The sequence below is a fragment of the Chenopodium quinoa genome, unplaced genomic scaffold, assembly GCF_001683475.1.
Source record: "Chenopodium quinoa cultivar QQ74 unplaced genomic scaffold, ASM168347v1, whole genome shotgun sequence".
Taxonomy (NCBI): Eukaryota; Viridiplantae; Streptophyta; class Magnoliopsida; order Caryophyllales; family Amaranthaceae; genus Chenopodium; species Chenopodium quinoa.
In genome coordinates this window covers 265,064-277,309 of record NW_018742204.1, presented here as the reverse complement: position 1 = coordinate 277,309, position 12,246 = coordinate 265,064, and the positions used below count along the sequence as shown (strand labels likewise).

The window sequence follows — 12,246 nt, the reverse complement described above, 5'->3', positions numbered from 1 at the left end:
ATATGATGAAAAATAGAGAGCAAAATCAGATTTCTATTTCATTCATTGAGAAAATATGAACTGTATTACAAGTTGTATTCTATTACAAGTATTTATACAAAATACCTGAAAATATCTTGTAACAAACTATTCTGACATAAGAAATCTAATAACGGAATTCTATTACACCAAAATCTAGAAGAAACTAGAAACTTCTAGAAACTAAGCTTAGCAGCAGGCTTAGTCTTCAACTCATTTATTGCTTCAGCTTTCCTCGAGCTTCCTTTACTTGTGCAGCCTCACATTCTGTCATAACAGAATCAGTAACCTGATTAGTATGATCATCAATAATATCTCAATTTGCTTGCTAAGCATCTTACAGTTTGGTGATTGAATGTTAACTTCATCCTACAATTTTGGTTATATTATTTTGACATAGACTACTTGGCTAGTGGTCGATTGACAAGAAAGGTTAGATTGAAAAAGGTAAGCTCAAATATTTTCTGTAAAAACAAACAAAGTATAAATTAATTCAAAACAAATTTTGTTGTTTAACTTACTCCAAATGTAGTGCATGTTACAATGGTATTTCCTGGCATGTATATGACATCGCATTGTCTCTTTGAATGGTACAGTTGTTGACGCTAATATTCAGTAAAGCCGTCTCTTTGAACAAGTAGCCATCGAGTGCGACTATACTAATCTCGAGTGCAGCTCTACAAATCTCTTAGTTCAATTGTTGCTTCTTATATTTAAATGTATTGTATTGCGCTGGTTATCATTGTACTCTCGAAATTATGAATACTAAATCATTTTTGTCCTTTGAATTGGGATTGTAGTTTTTCACCTTATCGTCTTATCGATCATAAAGGAAGAGTTTCTTAAATCTTGAAATTTACACATTAAACTGACCATGTAACTTGTAAAACAAAGCAAGCCAACTTTTTATTGCAACTTCTATTGGATAATTATTTTTTTACATCAACACTGTCATAGGATAATTTAAGGTCCTTATCAAATGACTAGGGATAAAGCCATAGCATTATTGTTAGCTTAGGGATAAATATGCAGGCAAAGCAACCAAACCAAAACCAATATCCAAGCTTGAGATCATAGAATAAAAACAATCTCTGTATAATCTGGTATTGGAGGGAAAACGAAGCAGCAACATTTTACCACAATTGTGAGGCATATCAAGACTTCAAGCGTTGCAGTAATCTGGTACCAGAGAGAAAATGTAGCAGCAACAGTTTACCACAATTGTAAAGCATGAGACTTCAAGTATTGGAGCATATATTCAACAAATTTCTAGCAGGTTTCAGGGCCTTCCATGCAATAATTGGTTTGCAGTGGTAAATGTTGGAGTTATGTCAACTGGTACCTGTAACGCATCCAAGATCAAGTGTTAGTAATAAAAGGAGGGTAGAAAGGTTAGTAATAGAAGCTTAAAGGAGGGCAAAGAAAACAAGATATCTTCAAAAGTGGGTTAAGAGGTTAAGAGATCTGTGGACAACTATTTTTAAAATACAGAGTAGCAGCTCTAACAAGTTAATACTTTCCAATCTTACAAAAACACTGGTATCCACTATTTAAAACATTTGAATAAACTCCATTTATATATTATTGATGCCGATGGTATTTTTGAATGGACAACCAACATCAGACTTAGAAAACGAAAACAAAATCCTGGTCTATCAGAGACACTGCAACAAAAGATGTTTGCTAGAACAAAAAGTGATGGTTCTTAAGAATCAGTGATCAGCCTATCCACTGATAGGATATGAGTCCCCATTTGCCCTTACACTAAGTTTTGAAAGTTCATACCTCTGCACTTTCTAACTTGTCTAATGCAAGTCGCAATGGATTGGTTATTTTGCAGTACTTCTCAAGAAGTGAACTGGCAGCAATTTTGTCACCAGTAGCTTGTATGGTTAATATCTGTCTACACAAGCTCTCAACAGCATCTTCAACCTTAAAATAAAAACAAAGACAAAAAACCAAATAAAATATCAGATTTATTCAACGAATGACTAACGCTAAGCATATATAATTTGAGCATCAAACCTTGTCAAAATCAACGCTAAACCTCCCATCAGGATGCAGAATAAATGCTTCTTTCTCAAATAACCAATTAAACTGCAACGCTTGTCCCTTACTGAAAACAATGCCAACATAAACTAAGAATATAGAAGAAAAGTGGAATTGAAAACAACGCAGTAATTTGCTTACCCATGGGCTTCATCTAACCCAAAGCGCACGGAGCGAAAGCATCCCGCAAGAAAGGAAACATACATTGATTTGCACAAACTTGACGGAAGTAGATTCTATCAAAAGGCAGAAGAATACATTGAGATTGACAAACTAATATGGAGTATACAATAAATTTGAGAGAGAACTTTGAACAGGAATAATTTGGGATTGACAATACTAAAGACGATGCATTCTGCAGGCACTAACTATACCATAATATAAAAAAGATATGAACTTTTTGGTGTTCCACCCGCAAGGGCGAAGGGAAAGGGGGGGCTGGTGGAGGCCCGGCCTCCCCGGCCCAGATTTGCTGCCCATATATTATACTTCCTCCGTTCTTTTATTATTGCACCACTTGCCTTTTTAGGAAGTTTCACAAATATTGCACCATTTTCTCTTTAGGAAAAAAATTATTTGTGTTCACACTACAAATACCCAACATACCCTTGCTTTTTCACACTTACTTTTTAGTTTATCAATATGTCAGATGGACAATTTTGTATTTTTACCTTTCTCTCTCTTACTTTTTTCCACTACCAAAATATTTGCACCAAACTCTTATGGTGCAATAATAAAAAAACGGAGGAAGTAGTTTATGGCCCCCCTTATAATTAGTATATACTGTATAATATTCAAGACACAATTATAACAATAAATATACCTTGTCTTGTTGGTTGGGTAATGTTTTATTTTTCCAAGTGGGTTGGGTTCGAATCCCATCTAGTGGGTTGGGTTTAACCAAGTCAGGTATTTTTTAAAATTCTTCTTTTTGATTAATTTTTTAAAATTATGTTATGTCATTCAATTATTAAATTTCTTTGTGCTATTTACATGATTGTGATTAATTGTTTACTTTTTTTTTAGAAAGTGATTAGTTGTTTACTTTTTTTGAAGGGGGTGATTAATTGTTTACTTGCTTAATATGTTTATTTACTTAATAATTTTGGGTAATTTTTAATTTATTGAATAAACCTTTAGGACCAAATTTTAGGTTATATTCTACTTAATTTGAGAATTGTAGTTTTTGTATTGATATAGATTAAATCATGAAATCAAAAACACTAGATTTTTTTTTTACAAAAAAAGTTAATAATCAACAAGAGGAGGGTTCCACTTCAAAGGCAAATTTTTTTTTACAAAAAGTTAATATTCAACAAGAAGAGGGTCTTTTCTGCAATGAATATCGTCAAAGTTCAACTAGAGAATAAAAAGGAAGATGATTTTCTTAGAGATGTTTTGGTTGTATACATAGAAAAAGAGATTGTCGTATATTTAAGTGTTTTAATCTTTGATTGATGATTTTGCTACTATGAAAAATCATCGAGTACGATTTAACTAATGTTTTTTTGGTGACAATAAAATATTAGTACACTTTAATTTTTTCCATCAATCTTTTGTCTAATAAGTCCGGCCCTCGGGACTTGAAAATCCTGGCTTCGCCCCTGTCCACCCGGTTGACCCTTTGGGCTAATCCGGATTCGGGGCACAGTTCTTGGTGAACAACTCCAGTCACTTCCCGATTGTTGTTGCGGGGGATCGAACAAAAAAAGATATGAACTTCATAGATGCTAAGTTGACTATAAGAGTTCTTAAACACGTGTATGTCAATTATGATATCTTGTGTTTCAATTGACTTGAAACTAGTACTCCTTTTGATCTATTATAACAAACTCGACAATATTTACCATAATTAAAAAAGTGTGATAAATTTGTTAAAGTTTGATTCAAGTGGTGTCTTGTTATCAAAATTGTTACATGATAATGTTTGCGTCGATGTAAACAAGTAACAATTTATGATGAATTGGTATCGTAAACTAACTTATATTTTGTATTCTTTTAGAGGAGGTTCAAATTCTTCAAAATTAAAAATGATGTCAAGATTTCTCAAAAAGATGTGGATCACTAGAGAGAACTAGGGTGAAAAGTAATTTTACAAAATGAAGAGCGGTAAGAAAGTTAAGTAGCATCAAGAAGCCTCACAATTTTCAAAACAACGAAAGAGGCATTCATAATCACTAACCTGACTGATGAAAAAATTTAGTGCCCAAAGGCCTACTATATCTGCTTTTGCTTCTTCTAATGCAGAGTGCAGTTCTTGAAGCTCCTGTTTTACAAGTAAATTGTTAACATTCTCTCAAGAAGTTACAAGCAAGCAATAATTAACAGCCTCCATAATGTCAAACTGTTTTGAAAGATAATAGCAATATGAATATAGGAGCATCAAGATTTTGAACAGGGAAGGGGAAAGGTAACTCATTTTAAAGCTCATAAGAGAGTATTACATTGCCTCTACCAAATGCATCAGCAATAAGAGTACAAAATTAAATCACCTATCATTTAAAATAACAAATCCAAAAAGACAAATTGACAAAATTAGTAAGAACATCAACCTGTCAAAAGTTAAATTAATTACACTCAGGTTCCGCCCTGAGCATAAACAAGGAGTGTAACCACCAAGGGCCCCAACTGAAAGGGAGCCGATATTAAAATAACTAAATAAAATCAGTCTTCTACTAGGTTATAGACTTATAGTTCTCCACTTATCCTCCACTAGTCTACAGCCAGAATGTAGTACAAGTAAACTAAAACTCCATAAGTCATACAATTCATAATTTTGTTTGATTCCTTATTTCCTTTCATTAATTAAGTTGCTCACAGGCGGAAACCACCGAGCAATTAACAAGAATAACAACCTCTCCACCTCCTTCTTCGGTTCCCAAATTTGAAAGGCTTCAAGTTTTCAGCCAGTGGAAGCAGTGATTCCAATGTCTACTGCCTTCAAACACTTCAAATATGGCAAATCAATACCATGGCAACGAAATCACTGTATGCCATTAATATTCTTACATTTTTCAAACTTGCAAATTGTCATCTAAATGTATCAATAACCTATAGGATTCCATTAACAGTGCCCGTGATTGTAGCATTGACTGAAAACTAAAGTTCATAAAATCCTACTTGAGGCCATCAATGTCACAGACAAGGTCAAATAGTTTAGCTACAATGTCAATTGAGAAGGATAGCTAGAAAATATTGGTGCTGATTTGATTATTTGCCACACCAAAAGCTCGAAGAAATCAGTTGTTATAAACTTAAAAGAAGAGAGAAATATTATAGTATTTTGCAAAACTACAGTCTACTATTGTGTATTAAGATGCATTATGGTAGATAAAATAAGCTATTTTTTTCATTGTCTTTTATTAATATATATCCAAATAATAAAATTAAAAAAAAAGTTATTTACGTAAGGGGCCTTTATCTTACACTTTTCGTAGGGACCATAAAATAATAGAAACATAGTTGATAATACAAGCAAACAAATGAAAAACCCATTTGTCCATGTTAACCTAATCTCCATGTGTTATAACTTTGTACCTAATTGTTGAATGAAGCTGAAAAAAATTATAATACTTACTCTGCTCCATATTACTTGCAACACTAAGAATTTCACACTTGCCAATGCAATATCTTTCTTAGTGTTTAAAAAAAAAGAATTTAGTTTTCATAAAGTACAAATTGAGACAGATCCAATAAGATCCTACCTGTCTATAATTTTATTTTCGGGTAAATCAGAATATGATGTAATAGGAGAGAGTATGAGTAGTGCCACAATAGAGCAGAAGAAATATACATCGTTTTACAAAAAAGTTATTGAATTCCATCAATAGTATTTATCTCATCTTTGTTTCCCCTTTTGATCAATTTACCTCACGCAATCAATTTCAATCTCTTTGTCCCAAGACTAGATTATAGGTCTATGGTTTAATTAAACTAAAACAAAAAATAAATCACTATGAGAAGACATCGGTTTGATTGGCTTAATCCTAGTCTCCTTAATACTTTTCGGCCTTTTCCTAGAGAACAAGAACAGCCACAACGATAGTAACATATCAACTAAATAAATAGTACTCTAATTATGATTGAGACTGCCCTAATGAGCATACTATAGCATTGTCCTATAAAGTGAGTAATTACAGTAACGACATAACATCACAAAGATAAATTTTTATTCTCGTATTGGGCGAAAACCTTTTATACACCGAATCATTTAAGGCCATGGTTAAAACATGTTTATGAGTGTAAACCAAAATTTTTAAATAATATTAAGCAAGAGTTAGGCTCCAACAGTGGAGAGGGGAAAAAAGGACTTGTAACTCAAAGAAGCAACTAGCAAATGATTTTTATCCTCAAAGGTGTTTTAAGTCCATATACCAAAGATGAGTACTAAAATCATCATTTTTGTGCTTAAAGCTAAGGTTGAAAGCTATGATGCGGATGCAATGAAAATGGTTAATATTTTGTTCCCTAATCATTTTTAACTTCTAGTCCTAGTTCAACAATTTTAGTTCACCAAATAAATAGTGCTTACTCAAAAGTAATTATTTATCTCACTTTACTGAGCCAGTGTAGTAAAACATGATCATTTTGCAAATAGCTCTTCAACCATTTTTAGTCATCTAAGTTCTTACTGTTTGATTCTTGAAATAAGAGTGTTCAATTCAAACAAACAATAGTTATTAAAAATGGAAGGCCTCGGTAGACTTACCAATCTCACTGTTGATTTCCGACCATCTGGAAGCACTATGCTATGAGGACCAATTCCATGACAGCATTCATGACATATTGTGTGAGTGAAGAATGAATCAAAGTCAACAAGCTCTTGCTGCTCCTTTGATATGCATCCCTCGGCTATTGGAAAAAGAATATGCTTGAACCTGGTCCAGTCATGTCATGGTAGATATTTAGAAAGCATAACAATAACAATAAGTAAAAATAGCATGCAAACAGTGATAGAAATAAATAAATAAATAAACACTGCAGTCAAGGAAAAGAAAACTTGACTTACTTTGCCTCTGAGACATTTTTAAGCATCACCATTGAAGTACCACGATCTTTCACAATGCGTTCATCATTTGGTAAGTTAAATGCAACAGTTTGAGGTCCCTTCACATCCTGAAGTAACACTAACATCTTAAAGCGCTTCTTCTCCAATCAAGATAATCAAATATTATAGCAGAAACAGCACCCTCTCAATACATCTTATAGCTTTTACTTTGCATCTACATTATTCCGTAGATGCATCTTACTCCTCTTGCACTACTTCATCTAAAACCTTGTTTGATGCAAAGTACAAGCAAGAGTGCATATATAATACTAAAATTTGGAACATTTGTTACAACAAGTAGGAGAGTATGCAATAACTTGTAATAGCATAAAAACCGCATGGAAGCGATGAAATGGGTATACATAATCAACAGATTAAGCCAATAATAGATGTATGTATTCATGGTTGAAGAACATACCCCAGCATTGTAAAGAAGCTGGATGACACGAATTGGAGCGGCTGTGACATCTTTGGATTTGAATGTGTCTTTCATTGGAAGATTTTGCTCCAAAACCTAACAAAGTAAACAAAAAAGTAAGTTAACAACAACACAATTAGCCTTTCAGCGGCATTCACGGTCTTATTTGCATAGGTTATCATTATTGAGCTCTATTATGCTTTGTTTGTGTTTTTCTTACTATTTCAAAGTCATTTAAATACTTTAGAGTTTTTGAAGGAGTTGGTCCAGTTATAATCGATTTATTCATGTTGAAGTACAAGTCGGAAATATTTAATGTGCAGATCTTACTTGCACTAGTGCTTGGATATAATTAGAAGGGTATGCAGATCATAGCACAAGCTAGGTAGTCAATACATCCTCAAGGCAAGGTCATCTGTCAATCCCACGGCAGCACAAGGCTGCCTGCAAGCATTCACACGCCCACACCAGAATAAGCGCTGAGTAGCTTTGGCACAAGCCCAAAACATTTGTTTGGGGAACTAAATTTCCACCTGCCACAGCACTCATCGAAGGCTCCGCACAATACCAGCCAGCAGGCACAGGTTTGTTTTCCTGCACATTCACTTGTCGCTATCTTGGTGTGCTGACTTTGATGCACTTCTCGCAGCACACAGCACTCATCATTGCACACAGCACTTGCATGCACTACTACTCATCCAAGTATAGTGAGCAGTGGATTAATGTCTTTGACAATGACTTATATTTATTGAAAGGTCTGAACTTTATTCAGCTACTTATCTTTATTTTAAAGTTACTGCAAATTCCAAAATAGTGTTTTATTACCTAGGATATTAATTAAATATGAATTGTTTTCAAATGCATAGGGTTAATCAGCACGAATTGTTTCAAATGCATACGATTGATCAATACGAATTGTTTTAAGTACTTAGAAATATTCATCCAATTATTAATTTTTCTGCAAGAGTTTACAATAATTTGGCAAATATAAATTGGCCTTAGAATCAACACATATTTGATAATTCTCTTCTAACAACTGTGATGACCCAACAACCACCGCTGGTGTACACCAGAGAAACCGCAAGCCACAACCAGCAGAACATCAGAGCAAACATAGTAAAACAGAGGAGCAGACAAGCAAGAGAAAAGTAACTACTTCAGCACTAGAGAACAAAGACCATTAATGTTCCACTATGGAGGCAACACAAGCATAAGAAGCTGGGAATGAAAAAGCAGGAGGCAACAAGACAAAGATTATTAAGATATTACTTGTAATTCATAGGAAATTTTGACTTTTGCTACCTGTCAAACACATCAACTTCACTTTTGCTACCTATGAAAACTTTTATTTTATTTTACTACCTATCAAATTCCGTTTTTTAAATTTTGCTAGCAGTTAACGGAATCCGTTATTAATTCCGCTAGTGAGATCCAGCCACACTCATTACCACCTTCCGGCCACCACTCCCTCCTTAGCCACCCTAAATGCCTCCCCGTCAGCCACAAAAAAAAAAAAAAAAAGCCCCAGCCACCCCTTCCCTCCCCCCTGCCGGCGGCCGATGCCCACCCCCCTCCCTTTCCCCCACCCTACGCAGCCCCCTTCCCTTTCCCCGACGTTCTCGCTGCCCCGACCCCCTCCCCGTCTTCTGCGTTACCAACCACCACGCACCTGACCACCAGCCACCCCGCAACACCAATTGCAACAGACGCAGCGAACTCCAGCCACCATTGACGCAGCGAACTCCAGCCACCATTGAAGCAGCGAACTCCAGCCAATCGACCCCCACCCCAAACCAAAACCACCCAAAACGAAACCCTAAATTCGCTTTGGGGTGCTGGTTTAGGGTTAGGGAAGGCCGAAAACGGTAGGCGAAGGGGAGGGGGGTCGATTTCGGTGGGAGGAACGGGGCTGGGGGGCGGATTCCGGTGGGGGGAAGGGGAAAGAGGGGTGGTTTTGGTTCGGGGAGGGGGCCGGGGCAGCGAGAACGTCATGGAAAGGGAAGGGGGGCTGCGTAGGGTGGGGAAAGGGAGGGGGATGGGTTCGCGCAGGCGTTGGCCGAAGCTCTAGGCGCCGGCCACCGGCGGGGGGGGGGGGGGAGGGAAGGGGTGGCAATTGAGGGGAGGGGTGGCTGGATTTTTTTTTTTTTTAATTTTTTAATTTTTAAGTTTTTAAATTTTTAATTTATTATTATTTTTTAAAAAATAAAAAATAAACTTAATGGAACCCTAACTGATTCTGTTAACAGGTAGCAAAATTTAAAAAAAGGGCATACGTTAGGTTGTAAAATAAAATAAAAGTTTTCATAGGTAGCAAAAGTGCAGTTGAGGTAGCAAAAGTCAAAATTTCCTAATTCATATGTATATATAAAGAAAAGGGTAGGAGTAGGAAGGCATGTCTTTTGAATATTGAACTAGTGAATTGAGATTGACAACCTCAAGTTGTTTAGAGAGTGATAACCTAAAGTTATCTTTGGCTAGAGAGTGATAACCTAAAGTCATCTTTGGCTAGAGATTGATAGCCTAAAGCTATCAAGTTACCTTGTGTTTGACTGTTTGAGTATTAACCCTTATTAATGAAATCAGTTTCTTGCCTGCTGCCATCTTTGTGATTGTTGTTGTGTGAGTCTAGTCAGTCCATAACAACAACACCGTGCATTTGGGCTAAACTCAACATTGATCATCGATCATATGAGTGTCAAATCAAGTTAATTTTCAGCTTGAAGGTGTGATTCTAAAACAAAAGGTTTTGAAACAAAAAGGTATTTTAGAAACAATTCGACTGCCTAATTATAAGGTAATTTAGACAAACGTATGTTTCAAAATATAAGTCATACTATACTTATATATCAATTGATAACAAGGAGAATCAATGTAAGATTAAATGCTTACACACATTTTCAATGCAATTTCAACATAAATTCACAAAATTTTCCTATGCATTTAGTGGCCGACCGCACTTGTGAGATTAAGGCTTTGATTGATTGATTGATTTAGTGGCCAGCACGTGTGATTTAGGGAAATGGAGGATGTAATAGGCTTTAATTTGTATTATAAACAAATTAGTTAAACTCTTCTATATTAAAGGCAGCAATCATCCTAGAATAAATCAACATACCAATAAATTATCACCAAAAAGTTTTAGTTTAGCTGTAGCATCATCATCTCGAACTCCAATAAATGCTTCAAATGTAGCCTGCAACATTAAGAAAAGTCATCAGCAAACTAGGCTTCTAGGATGAATGATAACTTAAATCAAATGAACTTTACCAAGAAAAGAATTAACTAAATTAGTGAACATTAGAATAAATGGCAGAAGAGGACTATGGGCATTTACTTCAACTTGATGCTCTGACTTGGATACGAGAGTCAGAAATGTGTATGGATCGAAAAACAAGAAAAAAAATTATTCACTATAAGAAATGGGAACAAGGTTACTAGTGTCCATATATACATTGTAGGTACAGGCATACAGCAACACCGATAATTTTTTTTTATAATAAATTATTTTGTAAATAATGTAATACATAAATACTTGGATTATGTATGGCTAAGAATGAAAGTACTGTCTTCATTCTGCCCAAATTGCAATGACTACATGTCCAAACCCATTTGGAGGGTGGAGTATTCTACATAAAGAGCTCAAATGACAATTCTAAGCAACATAAACTTCAAAATTTTGCACTTGTAATATCATCTTGCTGCAGAATTCAAGCATGGCACAAGATGATTCCCTAGAGACCATTGTTTTCAGATTTATAGGCATAACTTTGCAGCAAAAGAAAGAAAAGACTTCAACAGAAATCTAAAAAGCTAACTGGAAATTTGAGTCCTCTAAAAGCTAATCAGGAAAAAAAAAATTGAAGTTTGAACCACTATTACCTGGATGTAAAATCCGTTATGCTAAAAGATAATTTTTCTTAATTTATACTCCCTCCGTCCTGTAATACTTGGGATGTTGGGGTGGACACGGAGTTTAAGAAAACTACAAGTGGATCCATTTAAAACATTTGTTTATTATATAAAGGATTCTCTTTTGTATTTTTATATTGTAAGAAAAATAAAAAGTTGGGGAGGTGGGTGTAGTGAAGAGAGAAAAATGTAGAATTTAACTGGGTTTTGGGGATTGTGGTCCCAAAAAGAGTACAAGAAATTATTTTTTTTAGTGGTCCTATTCCATATTTAGTAACGTGTCAAGTATTTTGGGATGAACGAAAATGGTAACTATGTCAAGTATTATGGGATGGAGGGAGTAACTCATAGTGATATGAATTTTTAGAAGACAAACTTATTCCATGTTGATTAAATGTACAGTACACCAAGTAAGATTAAAAAATAATAATAAAATAAAATATATGCAAAGTGTCAAGCTTTGCTGCAGAAATAGTATCATTTTCCCATTAAATAAATGAGATCGATCAAACTTATACCTACATTTTTCACATAAAGTATCAAGGAGTCTAAAGAAGTAGAAAAAGGGAACGTAAAATAGAGTGAGCTGTGAAGTAGTACATCCAACTTCAAAAGTTCCAACTCCCACATGACAACATTCATTGGTAATACCAAGTGCTTACCTTGCCCTCCCAAATAAGAGCCTCAACAAATAACATCTTTATATAGAAAAAGGATTTTCCATATCGTATCATTGTACTTTGGCTTTTCCATTTAGTACCCAATTTTTATTTATATTCCACATGATACCATAGTTATTTTAAAT

General features: G+C 34.9%; 1 protein-coding gene across 1 annotated transcript in view; it reads right to left on the bottom strand.

Moving 5' to 3' along the window:
* Nucleotides 1-887: 887 nt before the first annotated feature.
* The window catches only part of LOC110699177 (nudix hydrolase 3), a 31,454-nt gene continuing 20,095 nt past the window's right edge, over nt 888-12,246 (bottom strand). Inside the window, exons 13-21 of the mRNA XM_021876699.1 lie at nt 10,648-10,725; nt 7,533-7,628; nt 7,076-7,182; nt 6,776-6,944; nt 4,250-4,333; nt 2,209-2,303; nt 2,044-2,134; nt 1,804-1,950; nt 888-1,360 (exon numbers count right to left, since the gene is read on the bottom strand). Of these exons, the coding sequence (XP_021732391.1) occupies nt 1,298-1,360; nt 1,804-1,950; nt 2,044-2,134; nt 2,209-2,303; nt 4,250-4,333; nt 6,776-6,944; nt 7,076-7,182; nt 7,533-7,628; nt 10,648-10,725 (930 nt within the window). The 3' untranslated portion in view covers nt 888-1,297. The remainder of the gene's footprint in view (nt 1,361-1,803; nt 1,951-2,043; nt 2,135-2,208; nt 2,304-4,249; nt 4,334-6,775; nt 6,945-7,075; nt 7,183-7,532; nt 7,629-10,647; nt 10,726-12,246) is intronic.